Source organism: Hypomesus transpacificus, chromosome 15 (genome assembly GCF_021917145.1).
Source record: "Hypomesus transpacificus isolate Combined female chromosome 15, fHypTra1, whole genome shotgun sequence".
In the NCBI taxonomy this organism is placed as follows: Eukaryota; Metazoa; Chordata; class Actinopteri; order Osmeriformes; family Osmeridae; genus Hypomesus; species Hypomesus transpacificus.
Genome location: NC_061074.1, coordinates 8,136,118 through 8,152,409, shown reverse-complemented (window position 1 = coordinate 8,152,409; position 16,292 = coordinate 8,136,118). Strand labels below are relative to the sequence as shown.

The 16,292-nt window shown below is 42.6% G+C and overlaps 1 protein-coding gene across 1 annotated transcript; it reads left to right on the top strand.

The window, feature by feature from the left end:
• Nucleotides 1–944: 944 nt before the first annotated feature.
• Nucleotides 945–15,739, top strand: abcg1 (ATP-binding cassette, sub-family G (WHITE), member 1). The gene is made up of 15 exons (XM_047035862.1): nt 945–1,135; nt 1,854–2,097; nt 8,576–8,693; nt 8,927–9,059; nt 9,279–9,329; nt 9,730–9,875; nt 10,830–10,953; nt 11,134–11,248; nt 11,349–11,497; nt 11,961–12,062; nt 12,374–12,542; nt 12,667–12,767; nt 13,240–13,398; nt 13,529–13,647; nt 13,744–15,739. The coding sequence occupies exons 1-15, from the start codon at nt 1,073–1,075 to the stop codon at nt 13,970–13,972; spliced, it is 2,022 nt and encodes a 673-aa protein (XP_046891818.1). The 5' UTR covers nt 945–1,072; the 3' UTR covers nt 13,973–15,739.
• The last annotated feature ends 553 nt before the right edge of the window (nt 15,740–16,292 follow it).

Genomic DNA, 16,292 nt, shown 5'->3' with positions numbered 1-16,292 from the left:
CACATTTAAAAACAAACCTATACCCCTGGCATTAAACATTATTTAATCATACTCTCTGATACTAGTTACAGCTGTTTGAGAGTCTACCAATATCTAGGATAAACGAAACTAATGGATATGTAAACAACTCTGTCAGCAGTATTTTTATATTCAGAAGCCACCCAACAGCTCGTGCAAGGCCTTGTGACTGATATTTAGCTGCGGGCATGTAACTGCTCCAAAAACGCCACTGTGGAATAAAATGGGAAGTGAATGAGTCCACACACTATCTTTAGACAGTTTTCTTCTGTACCTGCAATAGCTCTGGAGCATGTAGCCAGTTTGCCTTAGTTAGGAAGTCTTGCTATCGAATTTTGTCTGTAAGAAACCGTGGACAATAACATGTTATAGAAAAAATGTGAATTGGGAATGATTTTGCTTTTGGGGGGTTGCAGTAAGATCACGAGGGACATGAGCATGACGAGAAGAGAAGGTTGTTTACTAAAACATCCACAGGAGGGCGTAAGCTGCACCATTTTGCACCGATGATACAAAAACGGACCCAAACCCACGTCGAGTTTTAGTCCCCATTTCTGTGGTGGCATTAATTGAGTAACGTTATAAAAATGTAACTCAGTCATTCAAATAGTTAACTCAAATGCTGTAAGGCAAATCAGACAAACTACAGCAGGCATAGGCCTAAGCTGAATTTAGGATCTCGGTTCAACTTGAACAGTGATTTATATTTGCACAGCCTTTTTTTACTTGGACTTTAAGGAGCATTGTTCAAATATAAATATGTAAATATGTATTCATTTTTGTTACATTTTACAGGTATCTAATTAGTAGCCTATACTAGGTTGTTGCCTTGTCCAAACTGTCATGACGTCAGTTTGTGAACACCCTGAGCAGGTTATCCGCTCGTAAACAATAACAGCGCGAATACAGCACTTGGAGCAGGTTCACCGGGCGCACTGAAGTGGACACTACAAGCAGCGCACATCGCGCAGTAAAGAAAACAGATGTGCGTGTTTTTAAAAAGAAAATAGTCTAGGCTATTTGAGATTCCATTCACTGTAGCGAATTGTTTGGAATGGCTTGTCTCATGGCAGCCTTCTCAGTTAATAATACAATTGTCACCAACTCCATCATTATGGTAAGTATTTACTTAATTTATTTTATAGAAGTGGAGATTAAACTAATAGTTGTAATCTCTATGTGCTATCACTATTTATAATTAAACAGTGCAGCCTATGTCTGTGCACACTGTATACACAAGTGCTTTGGCAATCAATGTGCGATAGTCTACCAAAGCCCACCTGTATTAAGACGCAGAGATGAACTGTAATAACCTTTCATGCTGTAATTTACAGGACTGTCATGTTTACACCGAAATGCGTCAGCGTTTGTCGATATGAAATGATTCAATTTGACTGTTTAATTAGCTTAATTGATATTGGGTCATTGGGACACATTTATGGGGTTTGTTTTTTGAAGTATTAACCTACATCTAAAAATAGCCAAGTTGTATTTCGATCATACAGACATAGATCTATAAACTAGGATAGACAGATTTTAATCAATGCTTATTCAACATGCAATCATTTTTGAAGGGATGTGCTTCTCTGCTATTGCACGTTTGTTTTCTGAGTTCAGGTTAAGCTTTGTCCGATAGTAACCTCGGTACTCTATATATAAGGAAACAGATTAGTGGTGTACAGTAGGCTACAGTAGGGCAATCTTTAGTTATCACAGTGAGTTCCCAGCATGTCATTATGTTGTGTTAGTACAATGACTATAATATTTGTATTCTCTCAATGTACAGCATGAACATTGTGTTTTAAATGTTCTCACCTTGTTCATTTTTCAATCAGAATGCCAATGGTCCCCCGGATCTGATGCTAGACCCCAGGACTGTGTGTGTTTCCATCGATGAGGCGGTCAATAACCACATGGGCAGTCAACAGACTCCTTTGTTGCAAGGGCACCTAAAGAAAGTGGAGAACAATCTGACAGAGGCCCAGCGTTTTTCTTATTTACCTCGTAGACCAGCTGTCAACATTGAATTCAAAGACATATCTTATTCAGTTCCAGAGGGGCCATGGTGGAGAAAGAAAGGTGGGTACCTAACAATCATACTTGCAGTGTTACCGTTTGGACAGGGAGCTCATCTCTAACATGGGCCTACTTACATTTTCCACACCTGAAGCCAACAGTGTGATCTGTTCTGTGGCCTATTGTACGAGTGAATTCTTTAGCTAGCTATTCATTTGATTTGTTCAACTGGGACTTGATAAGGCTGGGAGTGGTCTTGCGCTCAGTCTACGTTACAAACTGTAATTCCAGCCTGAAATAAAGAATAACCATCGGTCTTCACCGACTCCAATCACCGCTTCACGCTGTGTTCAGAAGTGTCACGATCGCCTCACAACCAAGGTGTTTATTAGTGAGGTGTAGGCTAATTGGTAGTTTTCTGTACTGACGTAATCATACAGCTGGCTTGTTACCTTGACATGTCCTGACTTGAGACCCAACATTCCAGAGTATTGTTCTGCTCATTATCTCTCCCCATCTGGAAACATCTTGCATGTCTGCATCTATGCAAACTGTCTTATTTGACCTGCTCACATCACTTGTATTTTGTGTGTTGCCTCACGTGTCGTCTCATGTACCAAAGCATTGCTGTCTTGGGATGGTGAAAAAAACACGACAGTTTGCTGAACTTTACAGATGGACAACTTGCTTCTGTTTATGTTTACCTCCACTTACCAGTTAAGTTGATGCCCCCACCCCCCCACCCACCCCCCCAAAAAAAACAGTTAAATTGATGTAATGATCAAATGTTTCCTCAGGAAGATATAAGAAAGTGAAGGAGTGGATATTAAGTAGTAAGTCGTAGCTTCCCTTTTATGGTTGGAATAAGCAAGTGCATGCCCTGGTCTCTGCCATTGACGATTCTTAAAGAGAGACTTCACTAGTTAATTCTGGCTTTGAAGCAGGCCTGATGAGTTTTGATCATCTGTTATCAAGTCTCTCACACTGAAGTGTTTGACGTTGGAAGAGTTACTCTCATTCAGAAAGCTGATTTCATTAAATATGCATAGACATTGAAGCTGATAGGGCAGGGAAAGCAGACTACCCATCCACTTTTACTTTCTGTGTTTCGTCTTTCTGTGTGTCTTGATGCAACTTGATGCAATCTTAACTTCTGTGACATCGCAGTGCTGTAAGATATAATTCCATGGGGACAGTAATATTTAAAAAACGTTTTGACATTCAGAACTGCTTGTACACTTTACTTCTTGGTATGATAAAGTGAGTGAATGAAACTTTGAAGTCTGACATCACTGGAAATATCGCAGACTGTGGACGTCAGACATTATAGTGTTGACTGTTGCCTCTCGTCAAGCAGCTTTAACTAGGGCACCTTCGCAGCCAGGTATGATTGATGACTGCAATGGAAACTGGGCTGTGAAGCTGTCCAGAAAAATCGAGGTAATCTACACGGAGAGGAAACTGAGAAGAGCTTGGAGAAGGTAGACTGCAGGCGGCAGGAGCAGCACTGCCTGAGCTGCTCTCAGGCGGTTACTAACGGTCAACAAACTGCAGTAACCTCGGCAATGGGGGCGGGGCTGACAAGCTCGCAGCATGATGCCTCAGACTTAGTGAGCAGGAGATAAAAATAAAAAGAGGGTGCTAGGTTTGACTCGCCTTTCATCTCTCATAGAGTCTAAAAATGAGTAAAAGGTGGATTTGCTAACAGAAAACCCTTCTAAACGGATTCATGGAAATCATTTTTCTCTGGTCCCTTTTAGACTGGATGATGTTTAGCCTTTAATCTAATTGTTTGTAATTCGTTTTCCCCAAAGAAGGTACTGTACTGTAGGGTGTTTAAAGCAGCCTGGTGTCTAGACCTAACCCCAGTCTGCCTTCAATCAGCCTTCAGAAACCAGTCTGTAGGTGGTCTTGACTAAGCATGGATGTTACTTTAGTCAGTGTGCTTGTTATACCCGATGTATCTCAGCTGGGTCAGATGCTGAGCGGTTAGGGAATCGGACTACCAATCAGAAGGTAGCCGGTTTGATTCCTGGCCATGAAAAATGAAGTTGTGTCCCTGGGCAAGGCACTTCACCCTACTTTCCTTGGATGAATGTCCCTGTACTTACTGTAAGTCGCTCTGGATAGGAGCGTCTGCTAAATGTAAATCTCAACTTCTCAAACACTTACTGACATACAAGTATGTCCTCTCTTACATTTTGTGGCGGTCTTCTGCTTTATTCTATTTCCATTTGGCATGTGTTTATGTTGTGATTATATAAACGAATATGAAGCCATGGTTTACTATGTTGACAGCTAAACAGAGAGCAATAGATGGGTAGTGTGTGTGTGTGCATGACTACATTGATTTGGTAATGCACTGAAGTGCATGTGTGCGCATGCCCCTTTTTCCAAAGTGAGCCTGACTCAGGATTAATATCCCTCAACTTAGGACACCCTCAGCTTATGTTCTCTGCTGTGGCTCAGAATAGCTTTTTCAGAAAATTTGGGTTTGGGTCTTCCACTTAATTGTATTTAAACAGCTTAGCCTCTTGTGATGTCAAATTTGGCACCATTTTGGGGTTTTTAGCAGTGAAAGAAAAATCCACAATGTAATGCCAGCAACTGTGTCTGCTACTGTCAGGGGAGTCAGGTCGCTGAGCGGTGAGGGAATCGGGCTAGTAATCAGAAGGTTGCCAGTTTGATTCCCGGCTGTGCCAAATGACGTTGTGTCCTTGTGCAAGGCACTTCACCCTACTTGCCTCGGGGGTAATGTCCCTGTACTTACTGTGAGTCGCTCTGGATGAGAGCGTCTGCTAAATGACTCAGTGTAAATGCACTATGTTCAGTCACATCATGGCTGTGTAGCTGCTGAATCTGGATCGTAGGTTTGTTAATGCTCATCAGAAGCACCTGGATCTAAAGGGTTTCCCAAACATTTTTGTCCCCCACCAATGTCCTACTCCCTTGGATCCCTTGGTTAAGGATGTGTCTAAATCTGGCATTGTGTTTAAAGGAACAACGTATGAAAAGCACCTGGACAGAGAGAGAGAGAGAAAACAGAGATGTAGCTTGGAGCTTCAGTCGTGCTCCGTGAAGTAGACAGGCCAAACAGATGCTTCACCTTGATCTGGGTGCTTTTTGGATGACTCATTTTACAAGCCAGGCTGCTCTCCCGAGAGCCCAATCCCATTCTGTCACAGTGGCTGTCTGAGAGAGTCCCCGTCTGCTGCTGAATGACCCCGGGGCCCCCTGTCCTGAACGCATCCTAGCAGGCCTCTGGGGAGACAGTCATCTAGCACCCATGGAGGACAACGGAGGACACTTTGCAGGCATATAAATGCATGCACACACACACACACAGTTTTTGTTCCGGGTTAATTTAATGCTCTTCCACTAATAAGATGTGGCATATTCTAGTAATGAGATTTAGCTGTAGAAGTCTACTAAAAAAGACCCGAACACCAGCTGCATGCTGCAGGAGAGAGGTCATTATGTAACGAACAGTCTGCATGATAGACTCCCAAACTGAGATCCTATTTCTGTCTGTTTTAGAAAATTTAAGTTTAAGTTTGTTTTGATGTATTTTTGCTGTCAGATTACAGCTGAACTCACAGCCTTAGAGCAGGCTGACAGTGACATTTTAATAAGACATGCTTCATTTCAGAGTGCTTCTAATGCTGCCCTCAAATTGAAATTAAACAGTGACGAAAGTGTAATGTTGGTCATTAACTTGTATAGTATGCAGCCTCCATATAGAAGTCATATAGAAGTTATTCTGCTGTAGACATAGCACACTTGCATGCTGATGTGCAGTAACAGTTATGTGCAGTGGTGTGCTTGCGCCATCCAAAGGAATTACTTTTGCTTATTGGTGTGCTTTTATGGATTGACGTGGCATTACATGGTGGTGGCTAGTCTGGTCGGATTCTGCTGAGCGGTCTTGTTTGTCTGTGGCCTTTAATCTGCTGAGCGGTCTTGTTTGTCTGTGGCTTTTAATCTGCTGAGCGGTCTTGTTTGTCTGTGGCCTTTAATCTGTTGAGCGGTCTTGTTTGTCTGTGGCCTTTAATCTGCTGAGTGGTCTTGTTTGTCTGTGGCCTTTAATCTGCTGAGCGGTCTTGTTCGTCTGTGGCCTTTAATCTGCTGAGCGGTCTTGTTTGTCTGTGGCCTTTAATCTGCTGAGCGGTCTTGTTTGTCTGTGGCCTTTAATCTGCTGAGTGGTCTTGTTTGTCTGTGGCCTTTAATCTGCTGAGTGGTCTTGTTTGCCTGTGGCCTTTAATCTGCTGAGCGGTCTTGTTTGTCTGTGGCCTTTAATCTGCTGAGCGGTCTTGTTTGTCTGTGGCCTTCAATCTGCTGAGCGGTCTTGTTTGTCTGTGGCCTTTAATCTGCTGAGCGGTCTTGTTTGTCTGTGGCCTTCAATCTGCTGAGCGGTCTTGTTTGTCTGTGGCCTTTAATCTGCTGAGCGGTCTTGTTTGTCTGTGGCCTTTAATCTGCTGAGTGGTCTTGTTTGTCTGTGGCCTTTAATCTGCTGAGTGGTCTTGTTTGTCTGTGGCCTTTAATCTGCTGAGCGGTCTTGTTTGTCTGTGGCCTTTAATCTGCTGAGCGTTCTTGTTTGTCTGTGGCCTTTAATCTGCTGAGTGGTCTTGTTTGTCTGTGGCCTTTAATCTGCTGAGCGGTCTTGTTTGTCTGTGGCCTTTAATCCGAACGGCGAGGAAAACCCTCAGTGTCATCCTGCTTGGCAGCAGTGTGTTGGCCCCAGCATTAGTCTGTGTGATCCCAACAACACTGCCGTCCTCAGGCCTCGGCAGTGGCCGCTGCAGATGTCACTATGGCCATCCGCGTGCTCTCTCTTTTAAGTCCCTTGCTGCTCTCTCTTTCTCTCTCTCTCGCTGTCTATATCTCGCTGTTTATCTCTCTTTATTTCTCTTTCTCTCTCTCTGGCTGTTTATTTTAGTTTATTTAGAAGGATCCCCAGTAGCTCTGCCCTAAGACAGGGCTACTTCTATCTCTCTCTTTTTCTCTTTCTCTCTCTCTCTCTTTCTCTCTCTTTCTCTCTCGTTGTCTCTATCTGTCTTTCGCTCTCTCTCTCTCTCTTGCTGTCTCTTTATCTCTCTCTTTCTGTATGTGTCTCTTTCTCTCCCTCCCTTTCTGACTTACTCTCTACACTCTTATGCAGGACATAAATACTATTACTAATACTTCTGTTTTGGCGCATTTTCCTTGTAACTAGGCAAATGGACCAAAATTACACTTTCTGTATTTGGGACTCAACATCTGAAAGCTCATACTTTTGTCTATATAGTACACGTTCACTGGGTGCCTTGTGAAAATATAATCTTTTGTGAGATTATTGTTTAATCTGTTTATAATAGACTTTCACCTCAAGGATGTGTGACCCAAATGGGTAAACTTCTTCTAAGTAGATAACAAGTAGGTATCCTCTTACAAAGCACAGATTTGTGCTCATTGGGTATTTATGTTTTTTTATCGCCTTTGTTAATTTTACAAAAAGGACAATAAACATTTCCAAATGTTTCTGAATACACCAAGCCTGTTGGACTGTAAATGACTATGGTGAAACTCTAAACTGACCCTCTGTAAAATACACTGGGAAATAGACAAAATGTAAAAATGATGCTCTATACAGTACAGGTAAAGACAAAACATTAGTTCAGAGACAGTTCATGTGTCGTACAGCGGTGCCATTTCTTTTACTTGGGACTTGCATGTTGTATCTGCAGCTTGTTTGAGTATTGAAAACCACAGAGAGCCAAATCAGCTTGGAATTTACATCTAACCCATCCAGCCCTGTGTGCACACCACTGCATGACTTCTGCAAAGTGTAGAGTTTACTGAAGTGCAAACTGTCCTGCCATTAGGAAACATTAGATCCTTAGGTTTGGTTCTCTGTGGAGTGAGGACAGAGAAGGTCGGAGGTATTTGTGTATCACTCTGTAGGATTATAACATAAAATCCAATTAAACTGGCAGCCACTGCAATCAACTGGATTAGCGTTTAGCTATGTCCAATAGATAAATAACAGGTTACTGTAGGCCATTACAATGTGCTGTACACATCGTACACATTGTGCTTTACATTGCCATGTTCACACAAAATGATAAAATATGGCCACTTAAGTCCATTAGTTCACTGTGCGAGGTACGGAATGTTCAGCTGTTTTGTGTTCGTACAGTCAGAATGAGTTGCAGAACTTCACAAATAAACCAAAAAGTGAAGGGGAACCCAAAGAGAGTGGGCTGTGTCACGCCATGGGCGTGTTCTGGTGGGAACCCCTTCTGAAACAAGCATGTTTGAGGGAATGTGAGGTGAGGTTACATAGATTAGACTGTAATAGACACCCAAATGGATTGTCCCATTCACTTACCAAACAAAAAACAAATGCCCCTTTAACCCACAAGACAAAGATGGCTTTATTGAAGAGAGGGAATGCATAGCCCTGGGACAGCTTTAAACAGGTCCTCGCTGAAACCGAATGAATTAAAATCCCATTGTGATCAACGGTTTTACATGGGGCTGATTCTTTTGTGCCGGTTCTCAGGTTACAAGACACTGTTGAAGGGGATTTCTGGGAAGTTCACCAGCGGAGGCCTGGTGGCTATCATGGGTCCCTCAGGAGCCGGGAAGTCTACACTGATGAACATACTGGCCGGATACAGGTGTTGCCAACACGCTAGAGTCTCCCACATCACTGATAGACCAGTCCTTCCCACCATACAGTACATGAATATCAAGTTAAAATATATGTGGAACCTAGTTTAACATGTGTTTCAAACAACTGAAACTTAAACAGGCACCTTTAGAAATAGTAGGTTCCAAGGCAGTTTGGTAGGCCCAAGGCAGTTTGTGCTGACAGAATGCTAAGACCAGTAGGTTCTCTTTCTTTCTGTAGGGAAACTGGTATGAAAGGGGAGATACTGATTAACAACCAGCCAAGGGACTTGCGCTCTTTCCGGAAGGTGTCCTGCTACATCATGCAGGATGACATGCTTCTCCCTCACCTGACGGTACACGAGGCCATGATGGTAAGGACAGGAACCTGCTCGCTTTGAGTTCCTCTCTATTAGGATCATAATGTGGGCCAGAATTCTAGTCTGTGCTTTCCTGTACAAGTACATAACATTATTATTTCGTTCTACATTTTAATAATTTTGCTGACGCTTTTATCCAAAGCAAAAACTAGTAGAAAAGTAATGCTGAAATGCTTATGTAGCATGAACTATATTTGATATTCTGTCCCACAGGTGTCAGCTAATCTCAAGCTGCAGGAAAAGGAGGAGGGCAGGAGAGAGATGGTAAGAGAGTTGCATGGGAGCAGTCTTCGTCTTAATCTGCTGTAGGCTCTCTGGGAATTAGGACCAGATCCTTTTTCAGCACCGCATGGTCAAGTCAAATCAAGTCATTTTTATTTATAAAGCACATTTAAAAACAGCCAATGCCGACCAAAATGCTGGACAAAATCATCAAATGGGGCAAAACAACAATAAATAAGAACAACAGACAAACATCACAATTACAGTAAGCACGAGTGACCCTAAACTGACTCGAAAGCCAAATAATAAAAATATGGTCACCTTTCGTATCGCCAGCAATGTGTTTAGGCCAATACAGTTTACTGTGTTGATGGGTGTGTGATCGGAGCTGCTGAATGTAGCTTGGATCAGGTTAGTTCTTTGAAACCCTCTTGTGTTCAAGGTGCGAGAGATCCTGACTGCCCTGGGCCTGCTGGAGTGTGCAAAAACACGTACATCCCACCTGTCTGGAGGCCAGAGGAAAAGACTAGCCATAGCCCTGGAGCTCGTCAACAACCCCCCTGTCATGTTCTTTGACGAGCCCACCAGGTTTGTTTTTCTCACAGCTCTGACATACGTGTCCCAGGAGCAGGTATAGTCCTGATATAACACAGGATTATTAGCACGCTGTGTCCTCCAAGAACGCTGCCTGGCCATAATTAGATCCATTGGTAAACAACAGCATCCACCTTTAAAGAAGTCAACAGACTGATGCTCTGTACACCCTGAAGAAAACATGCAATTGAATCCTGAAATGTCCCAGTTCAGGTCTAGCTAAAGAGGTTTGACATGCACCAGGGGACCAATAGGAAGCCCTCAGGGCCTCATGAGGAAGTCAGCTGACGACCATGTGGCCCCATGAGTGCATGTGTGCCATATGTGGTGATGACATTTCTCCTGGGCTTACTCAGAAATGTTCTTACTTTGCACTATGAGCCAAAGTAAATATAAAGATGGCACAGCCATATACAGGCACAGTGTCTATTATGTGAAAAATACAAATACAGCTTTTCTCTTTTATGAAGCAAAACTACAGAAAGAGGAACCAACATCTTTTTTTTGGGATGTTGATATGAAAATGTGCCCATAATAGATAAGTACTGCAGCTATTGTTCTTGAGGGCAAGGTCTCCTAAGGAGATTTCCTCCTTCCCAATCCTCTGAAGGCTTTTAAGATGGACACATCTCCTTCATTATCCTGTTTCTCTGTCACCCCGGACTACTTAACTGCCCTTGGTGGCAAATAAAGCCAAGAAGCTTCAAATCTCACACTTTCATAATCACACAGTCAGACAATGAAACACATCCATTACAGTTTGTAAAAGATAACCTTCGAAACAACCATTGTGAAAATATACACACGAGTCATTTCTAATATTCTGCTCGTTACTCTAAACGTTAAAAGATTGGAAGTTGTGGAAATATACTCATATTGCTAGTGAGAAACCATGTTAGTTTTCTGAGTCAGTAACCCCTCTTGCCCACCTCCTCCTGTGTCATGTAGCGGGCTGGACAGTTCATCCTGCTTCCAGGTGGTGTCCCTGCTCAAGGCTCTGGCTCAAGGAGGACGCACCGTTATCTGCACCATCCACCAGCCCAGCGCCAAGCTCTTCGAACTCTTTGATAAGGTAACAGAGAAACAATAGGCTTTAAGCACCGGACTGTGATAGACGAATAGCAAAAGGATCACCTGCTAATTGTAACTTTCTGATAGTAAGATCGATTGAACTTCTGCATTTTTAACATGGAAAAAGGACCCCTTAACTGTCTACGACTCACTTTACTACCATTCTTTTTGATGTCCCCAGCTGTATGTTCTGAGCCACGGTCAGTGCATCTACAGAGGGAAAGTGTCCAACCTTGTTCCTTACCTCAGAGAACTTGGACTCAACTGTCCCACTTATCATAACCCAGCAGACTTTGGTGAGCTACATCTCTTGTTTCGACCTGCTGTTGTACGCAATGACTCGTATTTCACAGTTATGTGTCTCTTCACTCCTCTCACTTTCTTTCTCTTCTTTAGTGATGGAGGTTGCGTCTGGAGAGTATGGGGACCAGACAGCCCGTCTGGTGAAATCCCTGCAGGACAGGAAGTGTGAGAAGGACTACAATACAGAACTCAACGGGGATGGAACACACAACCCCTTCCTGTGGCACAAACCTGCAGAGGAGGTAAAGCAAGATTTCATGATCTGATGAGAATCAGAGTTTGTTCACACAAACAAGGAATTTACTGTGGCAGGAACGTGCATACAATAAACATAAACGGATCTTACATTTCAAAAAGTAGAATGTACAAAAGTCTAAATAATATAAAAAAACTAAACAATATGTAAATCATAAATCAGATATAAATATAAAAGCTATTGTTCAATCCACCCCTCTCCCTCCCCCCCTCTCTCTTCCTCCCCTCGCTCTCTCTTCCTCTCTCTCTCTCTCTCTCTCTCTCTCTCTCTCTCTCTCTCTCTCTCTCTCGCTCTCTCTCTCTCTCTCTCTCTCTCTCTCTCTCTCTCTCTCACTCTCTCTCTCTCTCTCTCTCTCTCTCTCTCTCTCCCTCCCTCCCTCCCTCCCTCCCTCCCTCCCTCCCTCCCTCCCTCCCTCCCTCCCTCCCTCCCTCCCTCCCTCCCTCTCCCAGGACTCCACATCTACAGAGGGCTGCCACAGCTTCTCTGCCAGCTGCATGACTCAGTTCTGCATCCTTTTCAAAAGGACCTTCCTCAGCATCCTGAGGGATTCTGTAAGTTAGACTGCCACCTAGTGGAGTTTGTTCTGACCTGCAGTTGCGGTTGTACGTGTAGTCAAAGGCATTCCCCAAAGACAGACAACTGTTACATAATGCTTATCAGACAAGATGATGTCAACACTTGAAGAACACAGGATATAAAAGAACGCCATGCGAATGTTATATAATGAAACAGTTTGTAAAATATTTTGTTTGTAAATATTATGTAAACAAAATGAGTAACATAAAAAAAAGAAATATTGTATTTGTATATGGACGTGTATTTTTTATTTATTTTTATGTAATAAAATGTATTCTTCCTATAGGTGCTGACTCACTTGCGTATCATGTCGCACATTGGTATTGGAATCCTGATAGGGCTTCTCTACCTGGGCATTGGAAACGAGGCTAAAAAGGTTCTCAGTAACTCAGGATTCCTCTTCTTCTCCATGCTCTTCCTCATGTTTGCCGCCCTCATGCCCACTGTGCTTACATGTGAGTATAACTGGCTCAGTTCTATTGCTCTATTAGACTTAGCTAAACACTCACATTCTGTACAGATAGCCTATTACCTTAATGAGATTAAGCCAACCCTGTGTCCTGATGTTCTCTAATGCAGTCCCTCTGGAGATGGGTGTGTTCCTTAGAGAACATCTGAACTACTGGTACAGTCTGAAGGCGTACTATCTGGCCAAGACTATGGCTGATGTGCCCTTCCAGGTAAAACACTTCATATGTGCACAGTGGGGAATTCATTTGAAGGTGGACGATTTCAATTTGGTGTAGCATTTAAAATGGGCAAAATGCTATGTGAACGTGTTATGCGAGTCTAACTGAATGCACAATTTGCTTAGCCATTTACAGAACAAAACTAAGGTATTGTGAACAAATAACATGTAACTTGAGCTCAAGGAGCTTGAACATTATGCTCTAAAAGCCTTTCTGTCAGATTTAGACCAATCCCACAATAGCTTGACATAACAAGTCTCAACTCTCATGTCCCAATGCTCTGTATGCTTATCTATTCATGATCAATTTAGTGTAAAGAATCATTAATTGCTTATTTTAGTCATCATTTTTAGAGCTTGTGTGAGTTTCGCGTTCCAAGTATAACCTGTTTAGTTAGTATATCAGTATGGCTGGCTTGTTTATCTTTTATATTTAGTTGTAATTGTGAGGTTTGGCTTCCCAGATTGTGTTCCCAGTGGCTTACTGCAGCATCGTGTACTGGATGACCTCACAGCCATCAGATGCAGTTCGCTTCATCCTCTTCCTGGCCCTGGGGGTGCTAACCTCTCTGGTGGCCCAGTCTCTGGGCCTGCTGATTGGAGCAGCATCCACCTCTCTGCAGGTCAGAACAGGACTTTGTCTGACACACCGGGACCACGCAACCGATTCTAATCTAATCTGTAATCTTGATCTATTTGTAGTGACAGATTTTTCATGGATGGTTGGTTTTTGTGCTGGTCTGTCCTTCTTAGGTTGCCACGTTTGTGGGTCCTGTAACCGCTATTCCTGTATTACTCTTCTCCGGCTTCTTTGTCAGTTTCGACACCATTCCCAAATATCTTCAGTGGATGTCGTACATATCATATGTCAGGTAACTACATGACATCCAATATCAGAAACCATCTTAAACCTACAGTACTCCACTGCGACAGAAAGTGTCCTAATTCAGAACGATTGAATTCTGCAGGTATGGTTTTGAGGGCGTCATCCTCTCCATCTATGGGTTGGACCGAGAGGACCTCCACTGCGACAAAGACGAAACCTGCCACTTCCAAAAGTCAGAAGCCATCCTAAGAGAACTGGACGTGGAAGATGCCAAATTGTATCTGGACTTCATAGTTCTCGGCATCTTCTTCGTGTCTCTCCGACTCATCGCTTACTTTGTCCTGCGCTATAAAATCAGTGCTGAGAGATAGACTGAGAGGAAGGGACAGGAACCGGGCACAGATCACAGATCGGGTGTTACCGGTCTCAGGCACACCTTCAGAAGACTCTCCGTCAGTCCTCCAAGCAGCAGCACCAAGCCTGCTCCACACATGCCAAACACTTGGCCCGCATCTTTCCACATATGAGTGTGCGCAACTGAATTTAGTTTTGTCATTTAAAAAACAAACAAAAACAGCAATGAGACGGAGAAGCATCTCCATGTTAGGTGTTAAAAGATAAATCTTGTATGAGAACAAGATAGAAGAAATACCAGATGATATGAACCTAGGGCTTATGCTAGTAGACTGCAGTCTCTAGACCGGTTTGTGTGGCCTGTTTATCTTCTGAAATTAATTGGACATTTAGAGCCACATTTGAACAGGAGCTGGTCTCCTCTCGTTGGCTTTTAAGAAGTGCCAGATAAGGTAGGGCCCAATACCAGGACCCTCTGTTCACTAAGAGAATCAGAATGTACTGTATGGTGTGCTACAAGATTAGCTTCTAAAATGTGAACGTGGCAATGCAAAGGTGGTTGTAGCATGTAGATTTGAGGGGTCTTAACTCTGCAGTGAGACCGGTGAAACACTATTGATCCTGTACGAGGGTAACACAAGAGTAGAAAGGGAAGAGTAGACTAGTTAATCCTTGCACAGTCGGCTCTCACTCAATCAAAGCATTTCAGGAAGGCTAGTGCTTTGGGATTTGCTTCACAAGACGTATGCACACAGTACTGTCCACATTACCAAAAGGACTTAATGATGCCAGTCTTTATGGGAAGGATTTAACATTCCCCTCTCCCCCCTTCTTGTTAGAGGTCTGCTTTTAACAACATAGACATGATTATGTCCTTGTGGCAGCTTGAACTATATGGATTATATTTGTTTACTGTGAGGAGCATGCACCAACCACATCTGTATATCACAATAGTGTTGGCACAGTGACCCCTTGTGGTGTGACCTACCATGGTGACGTAGCTCCTTGAAATTGTTTGAGTACTTCATCTATGTTGAGGTTTATGTGTGTGGTCAAGAAAGTACACATTTAGATCGTTTTTTAAGATTTCGTACTGTCGTCCTGCCTTGACCATGCACATTCAACATCTGCTTCATATAATCATTGGTCCACACATAGGACATGGTGTGGTTTAAATCTCAACTTTTCACCTGCATACTGTAACCACTGAAGCTTCGAAGGATTGGAGAACCACTCCATGTCTCTTTAGGACTTTTTTTTTTTTTTTATTTCCTGTGTCGAGGAGATCAATGGATTCAAACTTTACGTTATTTGATAATGCAATTATCAATGCAACTCTTTAGTTAAACCTGATGGTGATCGGTATGTGTTTTGTCATCATGTGCTATTGTGTGTTGCTGTATTTTAAAATGAGGAAGTACTTTCTGGTTCATCGAGGCTCTGTAAGAATCATGCAGTGAAAATTGTACGTGTAACGTTCCTTTCAAGTATGTTTTCATGTCAGTGTTATGACCATCTAATCTGTACCTCTAGTATGTCACTTTTCTAGAGGGGGGAGTCTTTGTCACATCTTTAAAGCCTCAATTTTCAAAACGATTTTAAGGACGTGGGGCATTCATTTTGGTATCTTAGTTTCTTTTGCTTTGCTTCTTATCTTTTCTAACATTGTTTTACTAGGGATATTCATAGAGTCTTGCATCTGACTCAAACTGTATTTCAGTCATGTTTTGGTGTCCATTTATTGACATTCTATACATTTTTAGTCAATTTATATTTTCTCTAAAAGGGATAACTGTTATGTAATGACTTTGTAGACAAACTGAATAAATTTGGAATATTTTTGAAATATGCACACTTTACAGACCGGTAAACATTATTCAGAGGTAATGACAGATGGGCCAAATATTTCAACATGATCAAAACGTCATTCACAGAGCCCAACATAACCATTTGTAACAGTACTGTATCTGTACACCAGATGGCAGTAGCACACATCGCATTCTGCAGCAGCAAGCGGGCTCAGTAATGGTGTTTATCTGTGTATTATTATAATATAGTCATGGCCTCACTTTCATTTTTGGTACAGTTGGGCTGTACACTTAGAACACAATTCATGGGGAACAGTACATGTATTTTAATTGAGACAAAGTCAAGACTGTGCTCTGAAATGTTTGCTGAAGCCATCTGCTGCCACTCCCACCACACACACACACACACACACAAACACACACACGAACGTGAACCAAGTCTGTGAGAAACAGAACAGATGGTGTGGGTGTACCTGTGCGCACTCTTCTTCTGAAATGACCTCACTTGCATACTTCTGTCTTAAAATAT